The 24,708-nt window shown below is 34.9% G+C and overlaps 1 protein-coding gene across 6 annotated transcripts in view; it reads right to left on the bottom strand.

The window, feature by feature from the left end:
• The window catches only part of LOC106459701 (GATA-binding factor 2-like), a 198,236-nt gene that overhangs the window by 13,614 nt on the left and 159,914 nt on the right, over nucleotides 1-24,708 (bottom strand). For all 6 annotated transcript variants that reach the window (XM_013919352.2, XM_022386417.1, XM_022386429.1 and 3 more), the window contains one exon: nucleotides 16,393-16,518. In XM_013919352.2, the coding sequence (XP_013774806.1) occupies nucleotides 16,393-16,518 (126 nt within the window). The remainder of the gene's footprint in view (nucleotides 1-16,392; nucleotides 16,519-24,708) is intronic.

Here is a 24,708-nt window from a genome sequence, read left to right as displayed (position 1 = left end):
CCTTCCCTCTAGTCTTACACTGCTAAATTAGGGACGGCTAGCGCAGATAGCCCTCGTGTAGCTTTGCGCAAAATTAAAAAACAAACAAACAGTTTCTACCATAAGAAGCATGACAACAGATAAAATTATTATCCTAAGGCCATTTCTTTGTCAGTTCCAAGGAAAGTGCATTCCAAAATGTATCAAACCAAATATATAAAGCTGTAAAAATCGACTGTAACAATATATATCGATTCTAGCGTTACTTATTTTATTTCTTACTTAAGCCTTCAATCATTCAGTTGTGTTTATGGGATTTCAGACATTAGGACCTTCAGACCGTAGAAAGGCCCTCGTCAATAAACAAGTATATATAAATGTTAGTCTACTGTCTAGATTTAAATATTTTCCTTTTCTACCCGAGAGAAAATCTCAACACCGAATCCACGAAATAATTTAACTATATAACAGTACCTGTACTACATTAATGTTTCGAATTATATTCTAATGGCGCAAACCATAGATCAGGAGATATTGAGGGATATATCACAACTACATATAAGATGTACGTTAAACGCTCGGGAAAGCTTGTTCTATAAACTAGTTAGTTAACCTAACGCAGAGGTATCGAAATATGTCAGAATATTATTGAAAAATTATTAAAACCAATACACCTGGCGACTCTCCTAGGCCTATTGACATGTAACAAATATGAAGAGCTATTTCCTATTGGAAGTCTGACGTTGCACGTACATCTATCGTTCAGAACTTGTCATGATAAAGCCATAAATTAAGTGAAGTCCCCTGGAAAAATTGGGGACCCACCCAAATTATACAACTACCACCTGATACACACATGCAGTACCATACGCGAGTTCAACAACACGCAAGTACCATGTAAAATGCATTCAGATGACTTCACCAGTATAGATGCAAACACTACACTCGAACTCGATAATTCTCATCATCATATTCAGGCGAATTCTATCTATACATGAAAATATGTATTAGAGAATTATATCGCTTTCCCTCGTGAAATACAGCTTGTTATATTTATGTAAGCAAAAGTGCACTACAGTGTCAAGAGACACTTGCCCTCGCCAGTTGCAAGCGTGTTTTGTGTTTATACCCATCATTTACTGCTGCAATACGCGACACTTCGTCAGTTTTCGATTTGTTTTATCGCTCTTCCCAAATACGCACTACAGGATCACGTGACACTTACCATCGTTATTTTCTACGTGTTTTATCCCTATGTGCGAATGTGTTTCCACTTTTTTACTCGTCTGTGTTTACATGTCAACCGTTATATTTATGTGCCCATTCACTGCATAATTTAGTCGTTATGGTTACACCGAGCGTTTTTATGTGTATAACTAAACCAGGATTTAAAAAATGCTGGCCTTGTAATAAGTTGCTTGACGTTTAACTTGGTTATTTTGTTTTTGTTTTATTTAATGAAAATCTCTAGGTAGGCCATAATTCATTATGGACCCCGCGTGTATGTAGTTGTATAGGTATACCTTTACAGGTAAAAATCAACACCCCTAATAAGACAGGTACGTAGTTATCAATTCAGTCCAACGTACAATTAATTGTTATTACCAACACAGTCCGTACCACCCGCAGATAGCTTTAAAGGGCGTTAACGAAGTCATTTGGGAGAGTATATTGACTAGGGATTCAAGTTTCTGTAGTTTATTACAGTAACTGAATGCTCATGAGAAAGTGATGCAGACCAGTTTCTTGCGGTTAGACGGGTATTACTTACGTTAGTTCAGTTTCATGTGTTTAACAGTAAACTAATTGTGTTGTTTTAAAAAAGATAGGCGAACTATACAAATATTCGTAAAATAAGTCCGTTTCTCACTAAGCTGTAAAATAATTAAAGTATTTTTCATCCACAACTAAGGAGTTGAAACAAAAACCTCTGCATTGTAATACAAGTGCAGATTTTGACATTACCAAAATATTTTTGTCAAACAAAAAATAACTCGAAAAACAGATTTACTAGAGGAATATATGTTTTCTTAACAGCTCACATAAGTCGAGAAAAAAGTTTTTAAGTTAAAGTGAAATTGTAAAGTTTTATAATGGAAAGAGGCAGATTACATACGATAGCTTTTTTTTTCTTTCTTTTTCTATGTTGCCTATGCATGAGCGGAGAAAGCTAAATACACAAATTGTATTTTTTGTCCAAGTGTTCTTAAATTCGAAATTTTAGTTAACTTAAGACGCTCGTTAAACTTGGAATATTCTGTAGAAATTGTTTTAAAGCAGGTTTGAATCTTAAAGTTTGAACGTTAATTTCTTAAAAACGTAATGACTACAATATTTAAATGCGTGACTAGTAACAATAGAGAAAAGTAAAGGCTCGATTAGTATAACGTATTACTAGATCGATAAATACCAAACATTATATATAACAGAACAGGTGATCTTTTTAGGAGAAGCGACATCATAACATAGTCCAGTATGTCTGCCGAGGAATGAGTAATTAGAATAGTGTGTCTGACGTCTGTTAGGTATCTTCATCAACTTTTTCTATGAAAGTCAAGAAGTGCAAAAATTCGTTTTCTGTTTCAATAAGCATTATGAAAATGACTACAAGTACCTTGATGAGAGGCTTTAGTGTCATTTTTTTTATTTAGCAATATATATTTTTGATAATAACTTTATTCTTATAGGACTATGTTTACTGTGTACAGTCCAGGGTTCAAAACAGTAACACCAGAAGTTATTGTTTCACATATCATGTTTAATGCCATTTAAACACTTTTCAACATTATACTTTCTTGCGAACAAAAAGTGCCTTTAAGTTTAATTTCATTTTGAAATAATGAAAACCTATTCTAATGAAACACGTTAGTTTAAAGTAATAAAATCCATGTGCAAAGAACCAGCAGAGCACTACATTTCGATACTATTGCTACATGAAACACGTTAGTTTAAAGAATAAAATCCATGTGCACCAGAACCAGCAGAGCACTACATTTCGATACTATTGCTACATGAAACACGTTAGTTTAAAGTAATAAAATCCATGTGCACCAGAACCAGCAGAGCACTACATTTCAATACTATTGCTATACGAAACACGTTAGTTCAAAGAAATAAAATCCATGTGCACCAGAAACAGCAGAGCACTACATTTCGATACTATTGCTATACGAAACACGTTAGTTTAAAGTAATAAAATCCATGTACACCAGAACCAGCAGAGCACTACATTTCGATTAATATCATGTAAGATAGCTACTAGTCTGGCGTATTTTTCGTTATGCATCCACTTTGTTGCTTTAGGTAATTAAAAGTATTATAAAGGTGAGTGTACACAACATTCATCAGTATAATCCTCTGAATAAGAAATTTAAAAATATTTTCTATAAAAATACACAGATAATAATTAATCTGACGACAGTTTGCTCAAATATAAAAACAATAATATTTCATTTACTTCATCATCTCTACCTATCATGATTTATAAACATTTCTCCCAATGCACGAGCGTCCACTCTGCATTTCTTGACGTAATTGAAAACATAAGAATACAATGTTTTAACCAAGTTCATAATTTTCTTTCTCTCGATACTTTAGATAAAGATTTGACACTCCAGGGACCGTGAAAACATGGCTTGGACGTAACAAACGATACCTTAAAGGATAGCAATCACAAAACAATCACAATGTAAGCAGTCCCAGGAGGTAACGGGAACGCCAGGTATTCAAGGACCAGTTTTATGGCATTCTAAGTCCTACAAGAAATCGTGACTTGAAACCTTTAGGTTCTTGTTATAATGTGCTAACGACCATTGGAGTGATATTTATTGGCTTATGCTTAAAGCTTTGAACAGAGACGAAGTAGAGGGCAATAAACCATGAACTTCTTATTATGAGATCATGTACTTTATTTCAGATAAGCAATATCGAGACGAGAAATAGAGGCCATGGTTTCTGTCAATTAGACCGTGATCAAAAACGTGGAATATTAATATAATATAATTTACGGTTTAACGGTCTATTTACATGAAACTGAATAACTACCCTAACATACATAATTCTATATTATAGGCGTGGAAAAAGCGTTACCAAATAATATTCTACCAGAGGAATATGTCGTTTGTCTCCTATTAAAATATCGATACAGGGGCCAGGCATGACAGGGTAGGGGTCTAACGGCTTTGAATTACACTAAACTTAATACTTACAGGCATTATTAGGCACGCAGAGTGCTACAGGCACTCCTCTTGCTAAACATACATGGTGGGTCCTCACGGACACCTCGCACTGTGACCACGTGCACTTTTGCCTGCACACCTCCTCACGAGGCCGTTAATTTCCTAAATTGCAAGTCTCTGATCTGCAGTGACATCATAAATACGGCCCGTGGCTGTTTGTGAAAAGCGCCGCTAATTTGTCTAAATACAAGCGAGTAACGGGTCTGTGACTAGAGCCAATTTCTACTGTATACTCGAACAAGATAGGAATGTTAAAGTTGTTTAGTTGGTTCTTTTTTATGTTAATAGTGTGCACACCCTGCCTGTGGTATTGCCTCTAAAACGGCAATTACTCCACTGCCAACCTACGAATCATTCCATCGTAGTTCAACTTGCGGCCTTTATTCTCCAGTTTCAAAAAACAAATAATGTGGTACCTCAGTTCTAGAAGAAAATCTCAGAAAACTGGTACCTGGAGAAAAACCTGTCAAAATATAAACGACGCTGCTTCATCAGGAGGATGGATGGGTTCGGATGTTTGAAAGGTGATTTATGTTTATTGAACGATCTCAGTAGTTACACCTCCGACTTTTCCACTCTTACCGCAAATGTTGAAACAAAAGCCACTTGGCAAAATGTCAATATGGATAATACAGACTTCTATATGCTAAATTCGCTGTGGTTACCAGGTTTTTTGGTCCACGTACACAGACTAAACTGTTCAAATTGTCGGTAAAGTATCTCGCCGAATACACCGGAGATTATACATACCCCAACCTCACAAAAAATCAACAGTTTATTTCACAACACGTATTGTACAAAGAGATGTTAGCTAATCCCACAGAATGTTGAAATCATACGATAGTAACGGTGTTATGGCTATAGGTTAAATAAAAACATCTTAATCCAAGTAACTAAACACTGATCTTACTTGTTATCATAAAATATAATAAATTTATCATAGCGATGTCAGCAACAATACAATATTTTTGTAAGGCTTAAAAAACAAAGGGTCTTAGTATCCTGTATGAATCGAACTTGTAACTTTGTATATATTCAAGTATGTCCAGCTAACTCCTTCTACAGTTCTGATGATAGTAGGCCCAAACCTGGTAGACGGACTCTGGGTGGCCAGGAGGTTTCTTTATCTATATGGCGCAGCCCCCTACCGAGGGGCTAAATTGCCCTCCGGAAAGTTGACCAGGTATGATGGAAATCTAAGTTTATTTGTTTATTTGTAGTTAAGCACAAAGCTACACAATGGGCTATCTGTGCTGTGCTCACCATGGGTATCGAAACCCGATTTTTAGCGTTGCAAGCTCACAGACTTACCGTGAGTCACCGAGAAGCAAGGAATCTAAGAGTATGTTTTCAGGGCCGTTGAACCCGAAGTTGGCTCCCTCAAGATCCCAAGTGCACCTTTTGAAACTGTGTTCGTACTCGCTCTCACAAGCTAGCGGAACCAAACTTGGTACACGTGCTCAGGTACCATGGGCGGGTATCCAATATGGTTTTCGGGTACGGACGCTTCTGGGGTAGCTATAAATATAATTGTAGATAATGCAGGAAATTGAGCGGTACACTGGGGCCTCTATGAATCATGAGGGAGCCTTTGAACCCCTCAACGGAGTTGGGGTATTTTATGTTGGTTTTGTGTGATACAGCTGGATGACAAGGTTACACAGTAAGATGTGTTACTAAAAGCACTAAGGTTTATTTTTGTCAGTTATTAAACTTGTAAGAAATACATATTGCAAGTTATGTTTTTGGCTGAGGACGAACGTTATCCATCACTATCAGCGTATACATATATCATAACCAATCAAGGCCTTACACTGTTACAGAATACAGGGGCAAATGTTTGGCCCGTGCCAGGGTCGGACGAGGTGAGCGATTAGAGGCTGATATCAGTTTTCACATAAACTATCATTCGTCTATCTCAACATTGTTTATTTACGCAGAGCAGTCTGAGTGTTTCCTTTCAGCACTTTTAACTCAACCAATCTGTCGCTATCCAAACGAAGAAAGAAATCTACAGACTGACAGGTTTACGAGACGCGTTTTAATTGTACACTGGATGCCTGGGGGTGAAAATACAACATGCTTTTTTTTTTTCGATGCTAAGGCAGGTGCTTAAAAGAGTAAATGCAGAATAATATACAGCAGTACATGATTTTCCTGACAGAATATAGTACTTGGAAAAACATAGATACGTATGACGTGAAAATGCAGTTTTGTTTTATTGGTTTAAAAGTACCTGTGAAAAGGAATAAAGTGTGAAACAGGAATATACATTTTGTTTTACAGATACTACAGTATGTTTTCACTGTGTGTAGAGGCATGTATCCACCGTTTCACAGGTGCATGCTCTACAGACTGAATACAGTTTGTCGCTCTAATTACAAGGATACATGAGAAACACGTACGTTGTTTTTTGTTTTTTCAAAGATAATGGAGTTTCAGTGAGTAAAGTGCATTTTAATAATGACTAATTCATGAGAGCCGATTTCTAATTTAACAAATTACATCGCTATTGTGAAAATTTAAAACAAATCGTATATATATATATATATATATATAAGTTTGATTGATAGTTTTCGGTCTTTCCAGCTGAAATAATTAGAGAGTAGGAAAAACCGAAATATTCATAATGCCATTGAGAGGATCGTGATATTAATTGAGGATCCTTACACTATAGCAGTAAAACAGTTGTTACACCTCGCCACCCTCAAAATAGTACATTAAAAGCGATAACTTGTAGCACACGACGTTATATCTACTATGTACACTTCGAGTCCCTCCCCCCCCCCCCCCCCGGTGGGATAACTGTAAGTTTACGGACTTACAACGCTAAATTCAATGGTTCAATTCCTCGTACTGGACACAACAGTTAGCCCAATGTGGCTTTGTTCTAAAAAACAAACAATGTACTTTGTATACGTTCATGCTAAATTAACATTTGCATGTAACAAAACATGTTGTACAATTCTCTATCGTACTTATTCCGTAGAGTGTTAACAATTATAAAATATGACGTTCCTTCATTTACGTTATTTTCTCACAAGAATTGGCGAATATTATATGACTGAATGGTTAATTATATCAGTCTTGGGGAATGGAAGGGTCGGACTTTAGATTTATTTCCCGTTTTTTTAATCAAGATTGTATAATTACAGGATTTCATTCTGAACCAGTATTAGTTATAATAATATATAAAGAGACACCACCAACGTTCAGCTCATATTTTATTGAGCATCAATAATTATCTTGAATGTCTCTTTTTCTTGTCTAAGATGGTCGTTAAAAATACAATTAAACTAATATTGCACTTTGTGCAAATTTCGAGTAAAATAAACGCAAATGAGGCGTCAAAAAAGACTAATGGTGTATTTTCCCAAGCTCGACCCCGACCCTCCAAGATTCCGTAATAGATTCGGTGGCGTCTAGCCAGTGTAACTTGAGCTGTGCCACTGGAACGTTCAGCTCTAGCTCATTCTGTACGTTCTAGTGAACCTCTTTATTATATACATACAGTTTTAGATAAACGACAGACATTACTCCTACCTATGTTAAATATATTGTTATCGTGTTATGCTTGTTTGTGTGCGTTAGTCGTACAAACTTCGACTGTTAATCCTGCTGGCCAAATTGGTGGATCCTGAACCGGTTGCGGAAATACGTATAGTGTGAAGCTTGTATATGTTATAGAATACCGTGTATTTCCACAAAAGCAACAGAAGTGTGCTTAAAAGTTTACACACGAATAAGGGGTTTCAGTCTGACAAGTGTATATACTTATAACTACGTCATTTATACGTTTTCATAGCCGGTGAAATACTGAACCTTCACGTGCTATGTCACACAGACTTCCCTACTTAGACATAATCATAATATAGTCATTCATGTTTCTTACTTTGAAAGTTTATTCAATTTAATGAATGCAAGGTTTGCGTGCATTAAACCTACAATCTGAGATATTTTATGATGTACATTCAATAACAAACGATACACCTTTAATCCTCGTGCCCTAAATAAAAAAAATATATATTGATTTGTAAATAAAACCCATAAAATTTTCATAATTCATATAGTATCAATGAAAATAAATCACATTAAATGTATATATATATATATATGTGTGTATGTATGTATACACACATGTATATATAATACAATTTTATTTTCTTAAATAACTTCGTATTGAATAAGTATGTTACTATGGTCTGGCACGCAAACGGCTGACGCCTTTAAGAGATGAGTTTACGTTTACTTTTGTGTCTGTCTGCCAAACCTCCTTGGCCTTTAAAGACTACCATTAGCAAGAACTCAGGGGGAGTAAAGGGCATTTTGAAACCCATTCACTCGGATCAACGGAGCTTTCAGAGTTTAGGATTTCAGTGCGGGGGCGCCGGCGGCCCTAGCTCGGCTAGAAGAAGTACGCACCCCGGCGTCCGTCGTTGCACGGCCGAAGCACAAGACCAAGAAATTGGTACAAGATTGAGCACAGTTGGAGGCTGTCTACTGAGGTCATAACGTCCCTATCCCGTCTCGCAGCTCGCTAAAACCAGGAAAGACTAGATGGAAGGATGCCGACAAAATCTCGATGACGCCAAGCTGTACATCGATGACAGAGGCGGTCTTCTCCACGGTAGTACACGATGTAAAGACCGTGACATGACCTTCGACCTGCGACTCGCTGGCGACATTAACAGCTGCTGAGAATTAGTCTATTCGGGTAAACTAAACTGTGTCACAAAATAGCATTGACCTGTTAAAGATTATACTAACAGCTTTTTATGTGGCAGTACGAGTAAAGATATTTTGTATACGAAGTTAACGAAAGAAGTAATAACATAAGTTTAACTTAAAACACACACACAGATATTAGCTGACGACTGTGGTTTATCGAAAATAAAATACACACATTCCGTAGATAAAGTGGCTTCTTGATTTAAAACGTGTCGAAACTTGTTATCGTATTGCTGGTTACTTTGCGCATGTCCGAAATAAAGCAAGCGTAGGATATTTAGTGAATTTAACTATCTATCTCAAGGCGTTTTAACTAGCACAAGATCAACCAAGGCGCATTAATCGACAAGCACATCCTCAAATACTAATTAAGGTTTCAAATACCACATGATTAACATAACCACACTTTTTGTACGTGGGATCATTATCATGTGAGCACATAATTAAGTATTATTATACATATTTATAGGCTTGCAATGTTAAATAAATGCTTCGAATATCTCTCTCTAATGAATGTATACTTATTGATATAAAAACAAATTCCACAGCTACATGTATAAAAAAAGGTTCTTTTTTTTGTTACATTTTTAGTTTTTACAAGCCTCTCGGTGGCTCCGCGGTGAGTCCGGATGCTTATAACGTTAAAAGTCGAGTTTCGATACCCGCAGTGGGCACAGCACAGTTAGACTGTTGTGTAGCTTTGTGCTTATTAACAAAGAGACAAACAGTTTTTTTTGTTTTTTTTTTAGAATGATATCCAAGATTAATGGAAGATACTATGTCAAATAGTCCATAAACATTTGTTTTGAGTTTACCTTTTTTTTTTTTTGCTTTTTTCCTGCTGTGTGGCTCAATAGCTAGAAGAGCAAAATTTTGAGTTGTGGTACAGAAAATCTTATCAAGAAGACACGAAAAACTTATAATAATATATAAAAAAATATGGCGTTTAACTTCTCATGATCAATGTAATCACTAGTATAATATTGTATTTTCAATAATAATCAAGTGCAATTAAGAAAATAAGCACCAGAGCACCAATTGTGAAACATATTTAATCAAACGTTTCGTAATCAACAAATTCCATCATAAGGAATCTGTAAGAATATATACGTTGAAGATGATACACAAAATACATACAATCATATTCTTTATGCAAATTGATGAATTTATTACACGTGTAAACCCAAATTTCTTTTCTTTCAAAAATCCTTTACACTTTTTTTCTTCATGTTATTTCATTTTTGATGTGCTAAATACGTTTCCAATTTTCACGAAAAAAATTGTGCTTCTATCTATTTTGTGCATCATTTTCAATGTATGTATTTTTAAAGATCGTTGATGACGGAATTTATAGATTCCAAAATGTCTGATATAATTATACTCCCGTTTCTATCTGGTAATACTTTTTTTTTCTACCTAATATCTGTTATTAACAAAATAAGATCTGCACTTCATCGTGAAATATTAAAAACTGTTGAACGTTATGCTGGATAATAAAGTCGTATATTTTCAAAGTATTTTCGATCGGTTTGTACTAGAAATTCACAAGTATAGAGTGCTAGCACTCTCTATATAAGGATGGCACGGACGCCTATATTAAAGCAATACAAAAGTCATCTGGATTTTCTTCTCTACAAGTTACCAGAAGCTAGATACGAAGAGCTACCTGACAAAGTCGCTCTATCTCCGGTATATATGCCGCTTTTCAGCTATCCAGAGCGTCCCAAAGTCGAAAACCGGCGAATAGCCAAAACCGAGATTTCTTATTTTTGTTCATATCATCTTTCTTCAAAAGGCCTAGCGTCTACCTGGTTCTAGCAATAACTATAATTTTATTATCATTTGATAGAGCGAAACAGTCTTCAAGATCTTTGACTATCTATTTTATTATTATTCTATGCAAAATTCATAAAGCTCTAGAATACACTCTATAACCTAATAATTCACGTACGCTATTATATAAAAACAGTAAACAAACAAGTATAAGGAAAAATTATCGCTAAATAAAAATGTAGGGCTGGCTACTGAACTTGAAAAAAAAGATCTAAATAAACAAGATAGAGATGGAAATGGACATATCACTTGATAGGCTAATGATCACATAGCAGATTAAAACGTATCAACTTTACACGGAGAATAAAATCCTTACATTACTGACGTTGTCACTGGCAAAACAAATACAACCAGAATTTTCAATCTTAAAATGTATTTTATTGCAAAATAGTCATAAAAGTAGTATTCTAAAGTTAACTAAAGAAATGGTATAATGATGAAAGCTGAGATTCTATTCAAACACCAAGCTTTCGATAGACAAGGTGGAAAAGTCAGTAATGTAGGAATTGTATTCACTATGTAAAGTCGAAATGATTTAGTCTGCTATGTGATCATCAGTCGATCAAGTGATATGCCAACTTCCATCCCTTTTAAAAATCACACAAAATGACAGAAATCTTACTTTTTCATATTACCCCCCCCCCTGCCCGCTTATCACAGATCTGGAAAGTTTTTGTCGTTTTTTTAAACTTAGTCGTAGTTAACTTTCTACTGAAATCGACTAGAATTTAACTTGAGTTTTAACATACCTTTAAAGAAGCAGGTTTGTTTGTTTGTTTATTTGTAATTAAGCACAAAGCTAAGCAATGGGCTATCTGCCCACCACGGGTATCGAAACCCGGATTCTAGCGTTGTAAGTCTGCAGACATACCGCTGTGCCACTGGGGGGCAAAGAAGCAGGTAAAAAGAAAAATGGAACGAAAATCTACCTTAATATTCATTTCTATCAAAATACTTGAGATAACGTGATCTAGACACTTAGGGTCGGGACAATGGACATATTTGTAAATGATAGTTTGTTTGAGAAAATAGCAATATTCTGAAACCAGTAAGGGCAACAAATTTACGAACAAGGAGATATTCACTTAATCACTAAAGCTGACAACTGAAGTGTTCATGTGTTTCAATTACAGGCACATTATGGTTACGCATAAAACAGTAAAAATTTCTCGCCGTGTCGTTTGTCGCAAAAACTACGACAATCTTCAGTTTAAAGTTTCTATACCAGTAGTATTTTATTGAAGTACGTCGCCGGTCAGACTTCAATTTTACGTAGCAAATTGGGCTGTTCGTTGGGGGTGGTTTTACTGAAAGGTCACTACATATGCAACCTTGAAAAAAGGAAACTGTATATTAGCCAGACATGACTCATTTGTGGCATGCTTTCAAAAATTTGTGACATTACAATACCTCTTCATACTGTACTGGAGTTATCGGGAAATGGCTTATAGTAAGCACAAGAAAGCTTACAAAGCTCTTACTTTGTTTCTCATAATGATCCAAAGTGAACCCATTGCCCCCCCCCCCACGATACTGTACTGGAGTTATCGGGAAATGGCTTATAGTAAGCACAAGAAAGCTTACAAAGCTCTTACTTTGTTTCTCATAATGATCCAAAGTGAACCCATTGCCCCCCCCCCCCACGGTGGCTCAGCGGTAAGTGTCAGTGTTTATAACGATATAAAATGGGTTTTAATACCTGCACTGAGCAGAAAACCCCAAAAAGGGCCATTGTGTAACTTTGAGATTAACAAAGAACAAGCACACCTTTAATTATAAAATATATATAACGATTTCATTAGCAAATTTAATAATTATTTTGATCAACTTTGCACTGATGTGGCATTAAACGTTTGATTTTCTCTCGTAAAAAAGAAAGTAAACTATTACGTACATTTTACACACGTTATACACACAATACGGGTATTAATACGGAATGCCAAAGTTACAGCCGCAGAGTATCATGTACTCATTTTCTCTAAACAGAGTAATATATTTTTCCCCAAAAGCTATACTTTTAGTTACTTTATGAAGATTCTGTAAACATGTCCAGTGTACATTATATTTTTGTGGCAGCATGATGATTTCTTATCTTATTCTGCTAGTGAATCAATTCAGGTTATTGAATGTGTCTTGATCATTAGGTCATTTTTCTGCGTAATTACAAACAGAACATAAGTCAACCAGCGGGAACCAATTTTAACAACGGTTTAACAAAAAAGTCACGACCGTCAGTCTACGCGGGGATTCAGGTAGCAAGCTTATAATACTGGGTGTAGAATGAAACTCTGTTGTTTAAAACTATCTAATTTTGATATGCACTTCAGTCTACTCATACGTTAAAACTAAATAAAACACTCAAATGCATTAAATGAAAAAAAATATGTTACAAATAGATTTTTTCACAAATAAAAATATTTCACTTTGGAGTACATCTATACCTATTGCACTTCGCATAAGACAAATTTATTGTTGTTTAGATTTTCTTGCATGTATACTCAAATGATAGGTCCAAATTCTTCAATTATGTTGTTCATCTTTTTCGCAATTAGCTATGAAAAGTACCTACTTAACCAGGGAAAAAAGACAGTTGGTGATAACACTCGGCGAAGCGTATGTGTACTTTGTTAAATGTAACAAGTCTCATGCCATTTACTACAGGCCAATGGGTGTAGAAAAAAAATCCAAAAGAGGTACATGGCATATTGGGAAACTTTTCCAAGAGATTTATTATCATCACTGAATACTACGCCAGGAAAAGGTTAGGCTTCAGAAGAGAGATACATAGGTCAAGGTGAACTCTGCTTACTATCAGGATAATATTCTGGACCCGTCGTACGACTCAGAAATACCAGCTTTATGTGGGAACGAGGTAGACCAACAGGGTATGGATCCAAGAAGATAAAGTTTTCAGTCACATCTCCCCCTTTTCCATACGAAAACATACCGGTAAAGTCGAGGGGTGTGCGATCGGACTTTTGAAATTTGCGCTGGAAAACCATTGTCTCTATACACTATATGGATTATAGAAAGTATGCAGGGAAGAGTTCTATCATTACATCGGAGCCTTTTGCCATGAAAAATACGCTGCAAGACCATTTTAAAATGCACAGTCGTCAGATAAAGCATGACTTGGCGCAGCGACATGAAATGTAACGAAGTGGTGAGACTCCAAAACATTTTAATAAAATGCATTCAACCTTTGTATATAAATAGGTAGGAAGAAACTCCTTTGTTTATGGATAACCAATAAAGGGTTATGAGAGTGCAAATATGTAGACAAGTTAGCAATAGAAGAGGATAGAACTTGACTAATTGTTTATATAATTTCACTGTTCGTACGAACTACTTGATCTAAAATTTTAATTTTCAAACCTCCCAAGTTCTTTTCAGTTCTTGGCCAACAGATACTTTAGTCTCCAGTGTTTTAGCACAACTACATCCTCATACAGGTTTCTTCTTCCTTGGGAGAGAAATATTAATAACTCCAGCAAGATGATTATTCCGCCCCAAGCGAAATGATTATATTTCTTCTGTATAGTCCGAAACTCTCCACTTACTCAAGGTCAAATGAAATTTCCTACTCTCAAACCCGAACTAGGAATTAACATGAAATTGCATCTTTCTTCTCTGTCTAATATTCACATGAAGATTGCGTGAACGAAACATCTTTCTTTGAGCCTTTGAAACTATTTGTGAAATAATGTGCAACTAGCGAAATCATTCTTTAACATTTCTTTAAACACTAAATTGACTTTCGAATTTTTACTTTCCTTTCAGTTTTTGCATGCAAATTTTGGAAATAAGTAAAACACTGAGTTAAAGGACAAACTTTGCTTATAATGTTTCATTCTGCGGTTGATTTTTGCATAACCCTGTAGAGAAATATACCAAGGAAATCCATCTATTTACATAATATATTGATTTATTTTAGTTTGTCTGAGAGACAGACAGAACTCTTTTTATCCGTTAAATAATATAGCTTATCATTTGTCAAACACAGTTTTAAATCGTCTAAATAAGGCCGGCTTTGTTTTAAATATCGTTCTTCCGGTGCTACTATATCATTTCTGACACGCAACGTATTTGGTACCTGTAGACCAGTAATTACAACAAACCTGTTATATAAACTACGGTCCACATAATTAGCTCTCTAGAAAGAAGATATATAACTATTAGAAGATATTGTCGCCCTATAATCTTGAAGAGGAAGTTTTTTGTTTTTGTTTTTATAAATCATATCCAGATCGTTTCTCTAGCCTAAAGTCTCGATCTTTCGTGTCGGATGTGTATGTAATATCAGCAGTGTAATGATGATGTTTTTCCATAATGACATATCTGTGGAGATTAAAGATATAGAGAAAATAAAATATGGGGTAATGTACTATAATAAATGAGATTTAAATACAAAACATTTTCACACGTCTAGAAAAAAGAATCTTGTAGTTTTGATAAGGGTTTATTTCGTTTTGTTTCATATATTCGCGCAAATCTACACGAGGGCTAACTGCACTAGCTGTTTCAGAATTTTGAACTCTATGTGTGTTTACAGAACGAGAACTACGGACCTTCGGTGCCACAGTCCAGCACGCTAATCACTAGTATTTTCGCACAGCAAAAAAACAACAAAAAACATTCACACATTGTGCAATAATATATCGGAAAAGAAAGGTGATTCAGTGATGAATAATCAGGAACAAAAACAAGCTGAATATATATGTGTGTGTGTGTGTGATGTTTTGCACTTATCGTAAAGGTAAGACTAGTCTATAATTTGTATTGTTAATGTTATGGTAAACGTCCACTTCACTTCTGTATAGCTTCGATGTTATTTCACTTACGCGTATATTTTTTTCTCGTTAATTACTTATGAAAAGAACATCAACAAGGATTATTTCTATGTGAATAAATCCAACGAAACTGAATCATAATAACGTAACTTATATAAGAATGTGTGCAAAATATGAAGTTGAAAAAACCCAAAATTTTGCAAATATTTATGTAAATTATAACTCTGTAAGTAGTAAACTCAGTATTTGAAAACCTACATCTACTATCAATAACCTAAACTGTATAATTGATTGGAAGCTGTTCAGATACTTAACAGATTATTGTTGTATTGCCTGTTTAACACCATATTTCAAAACTGATCAATTCTATCAGTATTAAAGTACAAGAAAATTGTGAACATTTTATTAATACCCAGGGCATAATACAAATTTTATGATTTAAAACACCTTTCCTGAAGACCTACCTTCTCAGATGGATAAAGGACATGACAATCATGCAGCTCCTTCTCACTGACTTTACAAAGCTCATATCATTAATGTTTCTGAGCCCAAATTACATACTTTCCAAATTATCTTTGTGCAATGTAAAAAAATACAAAATGTTCCACAGACATTCATAAACCTTTTACAAACAAATACATTTCCATCTTTAATGTAAGCTCCATAAGTTATTCTTTTATTACTGTATTATTCCTATACCCCCAAACAAAAGTAAATTACTGAATAACGTACAGAAAAACAGATACAATCGATTATATTGAATTGTTTTTATTTTATTTCATCGGAGTATGAAAATTACACAATATGTTTTGTATAATACTTACGTTATGGAGTTTGAAGTAAAGTCCACAGGCGTTGCACACTGGTTCTCCATTTTGGTTCCGTCGCCACAGTGTCGTCGTTGACGTCTTGCAATTGGAACAGCTCGTTCCTGCTCTTCTAGCCGCCGACTAGAAACGATAGAAAACCAAGTTGATCATGATGGGATAGAATTGTCATGTTATTAATAGAAAAGCACAGTCATGTTAAAAACAAAGGCAGAGAAAATGGCATATTTCTGATCCTTCACCCCCTCTATCTTCTATTTCTTTAACTGCTTTACAGCCAATACGTTACTCCAAGGTAAGACAGTGAGTCCTATTTCTGGATTTCGCGGTATGCTTTGGCCTTTATAGAACATACGTTGGTCTAATGAGCGCCTAGTAATGCAGCACGGTCATTACGCTGCAACAACATTTACGTTAGTGATGAAAAACCGTCAGCTAAAAGTATGTTGGAACATCCTCCACGTGAAACTTGTGTGGAAAAAAACAACAACAACAAAAAATAACGTCAGCAGTCATCGTTCTTTGCGAAAGACAAAAATTAAAAAAAAAAGAACACAAGAGGTTTAAGTGTGTTAATAGATCATTTTTAGCTATACAGCTTCCCTAAGAATCCTCACTGTATTTGACGTCCGAAGTTAATCTCTTGAACACACCTTAGGCAATAGACTGTATACAAACGCGCTATTTTCCCCTTGCGAATTGAAACAGAACTATTTATTGAAACATTGCCACTTCAGAAAGCATAAGTGGTTATGCCCAAACAGACGTTTCAAAGTAGACACCAAAAACAAAAGTCAACAACTCTAATTCAATAACATTGTTGTCTTTAACATAAACACAAAGAAACTCATTCAATACATCTAACCATATAAAGGATCCAAATATAATCTCCAGATGATACGGTAAATATTTTTTGCTTTATCTTGCAAGGCATAAGAATAAAACAAAAAACACTGTAACTTTAATGTTTAACATATTCAGTGCTACGACCAATGCGGACTTCTTAATTTACATATCTTAATTAGCTAAATTATCTTTGCAGTGCTATTATAACATCATTTCTTTCACGGATAATGTGTAATTTATAATTTTACTTATTTTCTTATATATTATTTTAGATTACAGCACCATAAAGACTGTTATGTCTTTGTCTTTATATTTCACAATATACATATTTGTTATCATATACATATGAACGGTGATATTATTTCGCCCCGTTTTATGCGTGTGTTTCTTTTTTTCATTTATTAGTCTAGAAATTCACTTCCGTACATAACAGTTACATGTTTTTACACCAAGTACACATTTAGACTTTTCGCATAACAGTTACATGTTTTTACACCGAGTACACATTTAGACTTTTCACATAACAGTCACATGTTCTTGTACAAAGTGTATACATTTAGACGTTTCACTTTCCATATGGACATGGAGTTTACATATATAAAAACTTGGCGTTTCACCTAATGAGAATCATTTGCTACAATCTTTTTCTGGCTTTTGTTAAACTAATATGTTCGCTTATAAACGTTCACATTATACATAAGCTACAAAAAAAAAAAACGTCATTGGCAAAATCGTAATGTATTACATGTTATCGTTTCATTAATGCTTATAATTAAAGCTCTAAGTGTTCTATTTGTCCATTAACTCAAAAGAAAGTCATTAAAAAGATAATGTTAAACGCATGTTCTCGTATGTTTTATAGCTATCATTAAAGTTGTGTGGTAAAATCCATGTTATTCTACAAGTCTTCATTGTCTGGAGCCACATAACATTAAATAAGCTCCTTCGGGCTCGTTTGGGTTTATTCTACGTGTTGGATAAGTATACATTTAAATCTTGCCGAAAAAGATTGCCTTCCTGAAATATAACTTTATCGTATTACGGTAACTGATATAGTTACATAAGTGCTCGCTGATATTCCATGCAGCTATTCACAAGCCCTTTTTTGATGTCACGCACATTCAAACTAATATCTTAAGAATGAATGAGCTCTTCAAGATAATGGATTTACTTTAGATATTCTAAAATGATTTTGTTGTCATTGTCCAAACACATCCGTTCCAAACAATAAACGGTTCTTTAATTTTATTCGTACACTTCTCAAAATATTCGTACTGTGATAGTTTGTTTCTGTTTTTTTCCAAAGAAAAACAAAACAATAGAACATATTAAATCTTGTAACAAACTCCACTCTCTTATTAATATTTATTTTGAGCACTCTAACTACATCAGTCATGTAGGAATACAAATTATGGAACATAATATAAATCTATTTAGACTTAAAGCTTTCTTTACGGCTCTATTTTCCAACGTATGTGTGGCACTTTCGTCGCCGAAACAAACAACTGTCAGAAATTAACGACAGACCGAAACAGCTTAAGCTTTTGTAACAAAGAGATTCATATGTTTACTATACAAGTTCCATACAAAGCACAATTTAATTTTTTGACTGCCCTTGTTCTTATCAACGACTTAGAAATGTATTTAAAATATATAGGATATGTGAATTCAGAGCAATTTGAGCGCCATCTAATGTTCAAATCGTAGAACCAGAGTTCAACAGTCCCTTCCAACCAAGTAGAACATTATACAGAGTCTATAAAAGGAATGTTTACTACAATTCTTAACAAAAACTCAGCAAGGGCCAACAAATTCTCATAGTTATGTTCCAGTAAGTAAGAATGGAATAATATGCTGCAACATTGAGCCAGCAGTATCATGCCTTAGAAACCGAACCTTTCCTCCTCCTCCAGTAACGTAAGCTACGGTATCAAGAGCCTACCACGGACATTGATCAATGTTCCCAGAAAATGATACAATAGAGGAAAACTGTCTTTTTATAACCTTTATTGAGTAGTGCAGGTAGCCTGTACTACTTCAACCAAGACCCTGACCGTCTGGCTTCGAATGGGAAATATCCATAAGTTGAATTCAAGCAGAAGACACTTAAGCCAACGAAACCTTTTGTGACAAGACACCCCTGGTTGTTCAATTGTTCATAATCACTCAGCCAAGTAACAGCACGACCAGGGGAAATTGTCGTGGTGGATGCTAGAGAGAAAGAAAAGGAAACGTTATTAACCTAGGATGTTAAAGGAAAATTCAGATATTTCCACTTTAGCAGTACACTGAAAGACAAAGTGGCTTGTAATACCTATTTAGACGGTTTACTGTCTTACTGACTCGTACTACCTATTTAAACAGTTTTCTGTCTTACTGACTAATAATAGCTATTTATATGGTTGACTGTCTTACTGACTTGAAGCCCCCCCCCCCAGTGGTACAGGTATATCTGCGAACTTACAACGTCAGAAACCGAGTTTCGATACCGATGGTGAGCAGATCATTGTGTAGCTTTGTGTTTAACTTCAGAGAACAACTCTACTGACTTGAAATACCTATTGACAATTTACTGTCTTACTGACGTAAGATGCCAGTTACGTTTGACAAAATACCAAAAATATTTGTTTTTGAGTTGGTGTATTACTAAGCAACAATTTTGTTCTTTCCAAAAAGGAGTTTGAATTATATGCTCACAAATTCTTCACAGAGCTTTAGCAAAAGACAGATTTTAAGTAATTTAGTAATGTTCCTTTTTTATCGAACATGAGCCTATTATGAGAGTATTCAGTAAATTTTTGATAGCATCCAAGGCTGAGTCGTTTCAGTCTATGAGTATTTAATGGTAGGAAATTGCAATAACTTATCACGTATAACAGGATGACAATTATTTCCCTGAAAGGGGCAAGAAGGCCGCCTGGAGGGGTCACCTGCTTTAACCACTCGCACAAACATACAGTAGAGTGTTGTCTGTCAGTCAGTTAGTAGACACTAAAATGACGTCAAATAAGGGACGCTTAACGTTGGAATTTGTACTGTTTGACGTCAGTAAAATGCGCGCGTGCCATGAATCACGAGAAGAATTATGCACTCTGTAGGCTACAACACAGCATGGCATACAAACTTCAAAAGCAAGAAATAAAAAATATTTGTTACTCTTAATTTTATTTTTATTTACTCTTGAAACAGAACATTTTCGGGGACCACACGGAAGTAATCTGGTTGTAGTTTTTGTTCAAGAAGCAGAATTTTCTTTTCGTTTACAACGGTTACTGTCTTATTGACCACAGTGGAACAAGTCATCCTATCACAGTTAAGTGGACATTCGTATCAATGCTAATTAGTGGTTAATTTAAGATCAGTAGCCTGGAGTCGGAGTGAAGCTGGCCAGAGCTAGATCAGAGCCGAGCTGGAGCAGGGGTTACTGGAGCTATAGTGGAGCTGAAAGAGGGGATCTATATAAATTTTAGGCTGGCTCTAAAGCTGAACCACTGGAGACACTCCGGAGCCGGAGTTATCAAACCTGGGACATAGAGAACCTTACTTAATAGTTTATGCCACCGGGAAACGGGAATGGAACTGTGAAACAAAGATTCTGACTGAAAGACGATGAAACATTACATATTCAAAAAAAAAGAAAAACAAAAAGAGGATGGTTAAAGTAGGTGGAGACAAAATAAAGTTTAAACACATTCATTATGTAACAGAGATTGTTCAACAGATACGTTAACAAAAGAAGGAAAACTCATTATTTCAATAATTCTATGAATCAAAGAAAATTAAACTACCTAAACGTAATTTGTCATATTGAGCTTGTGTGAGTAACTAGATTTCGGTAGAATAAAAGTGGGTTAAGAAACAAAGGTTTTTCTAGTCTGCACTTGAAAAGAAATATGTGCACGCAAGTCGTTAAAGGCGGAAAATCAAAATCACTACGTCTTGTGTGACCATAACTGGAACATTGGAGGCTCACGCATAAGGAAGCCGATGGCCTCGTTTTAAACCCTTACGTTCAGCGTGTTGAGCTTAACAAAGCACCGAATTACGTGTTATTAAATATAGCTTCGACCAAGATAGTGGTTGTCTAATAACTACTCAGTCCCATGAAGCGCAGAGAAACTGTTTGGTCAAGAGAAAGAGAAACTCGCGAAAAAACGTTCTGCACTTGTATTCAAGCATGGAAATCTTATGTGACTGAACATGCTTATGCATGCAATCTTTAAAATATTATGTTCAACAGACTTGATTGTTTTGGTTAATGACTTTGGTGAAGGAAACGCTTCACTTCAGATGTGAACCCATTAATTATGAAGCTGCAGAGATAAACATATTTTTTGTCTCTTATATCATGTTAGTACCGGGAAAAGGTACCTTTTTCAGGTGATTCGTAGGAAATGCTTAGCACGGAAACAGCTGAGGAACTCTTTCTGTAAGAGTTCCATAAAAATATTCCCCTCTTCTCATCCTTCATAGACTCATATGCACGCAATGGATAAAAAGCGGAGGCTCTATTTATCTGGATCAACACAATCGGTTCAGCTAGAAACTCATTAACACAGGGTGCATCCTTCTTAGACCGGATGTCATTTGTTGGTTCTTATGACTAGCACGCAATATATATAGCAGAGATAATAAAGTTAGATAATAAAGCCATAAATATGCAAATAAACTTTATATACACATTTGTGTTGGATATTGTCTACATATGTAGTTGTTGCTAAAGTATGTTTAACATCAGTCAGTTTGGTATAGTTAAAAAAAAAACAACTATTAACCCCATTAGTAATATAGTTTGTTTAATGGGCCAACTGACGTTTAAATGTAAAACTTTGCACAATTTTCGTTATAAAAAGTCATTGACCAATAAACTTATTTATTGGTGTCACAAAAACGATGTTGCAAAGAAATAAACACACAGTACTCATAACAGGTTGGGTATTTGACATAATCATTGATTTTAAGTCCCAATAACCTCAGAAAGTTAATATACTTAAAAAGAACTGTTACCTTACACGTTGTATTGTTGATATAAAGAGCTATGTATATTGTTTGTTTACCTGAATGACTCCTTATGCACACAATCGCCTAAATGACTAGGTCAAACTTCTGCGATACAGCTTGTTATAATATAATGAATTTTTACTTTCCTTCTCTGTTTGTAAGTATCATATGCTGAGCTACTTCATTATACTGTTCGTCCTAAAATCAAATATTTTTGTACGTAACGGGTATAATCTTAAATAATAACGGAAATTAAGACATAATGTATTGTATATACGTATTGTCAAGTTCCATTCCAGCTTTTTGAACTAGAGATCTCAGTATTATATAAATGTGTATATATTTACAGGCAGAATTGAATTTTCATGTTTATCTATGCTTATTCAAAGTATAATTTACTTTTATCAGCTGTGTAAATTTTTGGTGCTTAACGTTAACTTTATTGCCATGATAACAAGAAGGTGTACAATTATTTAATTACATACTGGATGTCACAGATTAAGATATTTATATGTTTACAATCATCTGAGAATGTTCCATGGATTCATTTACAAATATGTAGCAGTTCTAAGAACCCACGAGTGAAAGCATAGGAGAATATGTTATATGTCAACCACATTACATCTGCCATATTCAGTGCCAACGAGGCCTTTCACCCAATAACAGGGCTCATCAGGCTGGCTGGGACATGAAAGACATAGGAGTGGTCTAAACATTATATATATATATATATATATATATAGCTCATAAATTTTTATGAGCCAGATGAAGAAAGCGAACTGTAAACCAATGTTTATTTAAGTACATTTACAAATCATATTTATGGTAAGAAATAATAACAAAAAATTATTATTATTTTTAACACTGATTATTTAATTAGTTATATATTCATTATTATTTTTAACACTAATTATTTAATTAGTTATATTTCTTATTATCTGATTAACTTTACTATCATTCACAAAAACAGGCGAACAGCTAGCTAACCTATTTGTTCCTGGAGGAAGTCAAGCAACCTCAGCGTCAACGGGAGAAAACTACATTAGTGTTTGTTTGAAGTTAAGCACAAAGCTACACAAAGGGCTATCTGTGCTCTGCCCACCACGGGTATCGAAACCCGGTTTCTATCGTGCAAGTCCGCGGACATACCGCTGTGCCGCTGGGGGGCAATATATTTGTAATTCTAATATTATAGATGTCGACACAAAGCATTATGCAAGCAATGCGCGATTCCACAATGCATCGAAAAAATTGATAGTGATTAAGGAAATTATTTTATAATTATAACAAAATAGAATAATTGGATTGCTCCGTGATGACAGTTACATGCATAAGGCCTGTGCAACAGTTATCAAACAAAAAAAAATTACTTCCAAATAGTTTTTTCTGCAAAAGGGAAACTATTCATAGCAAATATGCTAAACAAACTGGAATGTAAAAAAAAATTAAGCCTGTGCGTCGAAAGAAAATAAAACATTATATCATTAATTTAAATAAAAATAATGTAACGTTAGCAAACAGATTTTTTTACTAAATAAGAACGTTACTAGTTATTAAATAAAACTCATAATGTGGAATCACCAAATATTTGTCTAAATTGAAACAAAACTATATAGTATTTTATTAGAAAAATGAGCCGCTTAATTACAAAATACAATCAAAGATCTGATAAAAAAACTTTGACTTATATGTAAAGCTGTAGAACTGAACATTTGTAGTCTGTTTCTGGTATTAACTGTCCATGGTTCCATTGCCTTACCTTCACAAATAACGACAGAAATATCATATTAATTTCGTACAAAGAGAAAATAGTGAGACTGATAGCACAGAGCGAGAATAGAAACAAGAAAAACTAGAGGGAATTATCAATAGCCGCAGCTGTAATTAGATCTCAAATCGATCAAGAAATGGAGCTATGAGCTAAAAGTTTGTACTCAGAGCCATTCTATGAGCCGCTGTGCCGCGGTTAATAATACAGGTTCCATTTTTTCCCTGTGCTGTCACGGTTACAATTTTTGCGTGAACGGGCTATTGATGAACTAACATTACAATACATAAGAGTTGACGTTTTGGCCAACAGTGACCTCTAAAATATAATGCTACGGGTGGCTTAAAATCACGTAAGAAAAAAAAAAGAACAAGGACTTAAATAAAAACATAATTTAATAAGTAGTTACTTAGTAGGCCGAGAGTACGTGTGGGATTTTACTTAATATTGCCCTTCACTGCCATATTATGGTTAAAGACCTCTCAACAAATCTTTCTTCACCACACACACATATATATACTAAACAACCTATATATATAGAATTACAGCATTTACATCTACAGCGGTCCAAGCGTTGCACAGTTTAATATGCCAGACTGTAGATTCGACGTTCCGTGGTTCACGATCCGCATTTTGGGGCCATAGGTGCATTATAAGAATGACGATCAAAATCAACTGTTCACAAGGAATAGCCCACG

The sequence above is a fragment of the Limulus polyphemus genome, unplaced genomic scaffold (genome assembly GCF_000517525.1).
Source record: "Limulus polyphemus unplaced genomic scaffold, Limulus_polyphemus-2.1.2 Scaffold29, whole genome shotgun sequence".
Lineage (NCBI taxonomy): Eukaryota > Metazoa > Arthropoda > Merostomata > Xiphosura > Limulidae > Limulus > Limulus polyphemus.
Note: the sequence above shows the minus strand (reverse complement) of the source record. Positions and strands in the feature narration are given on the sequence as shown.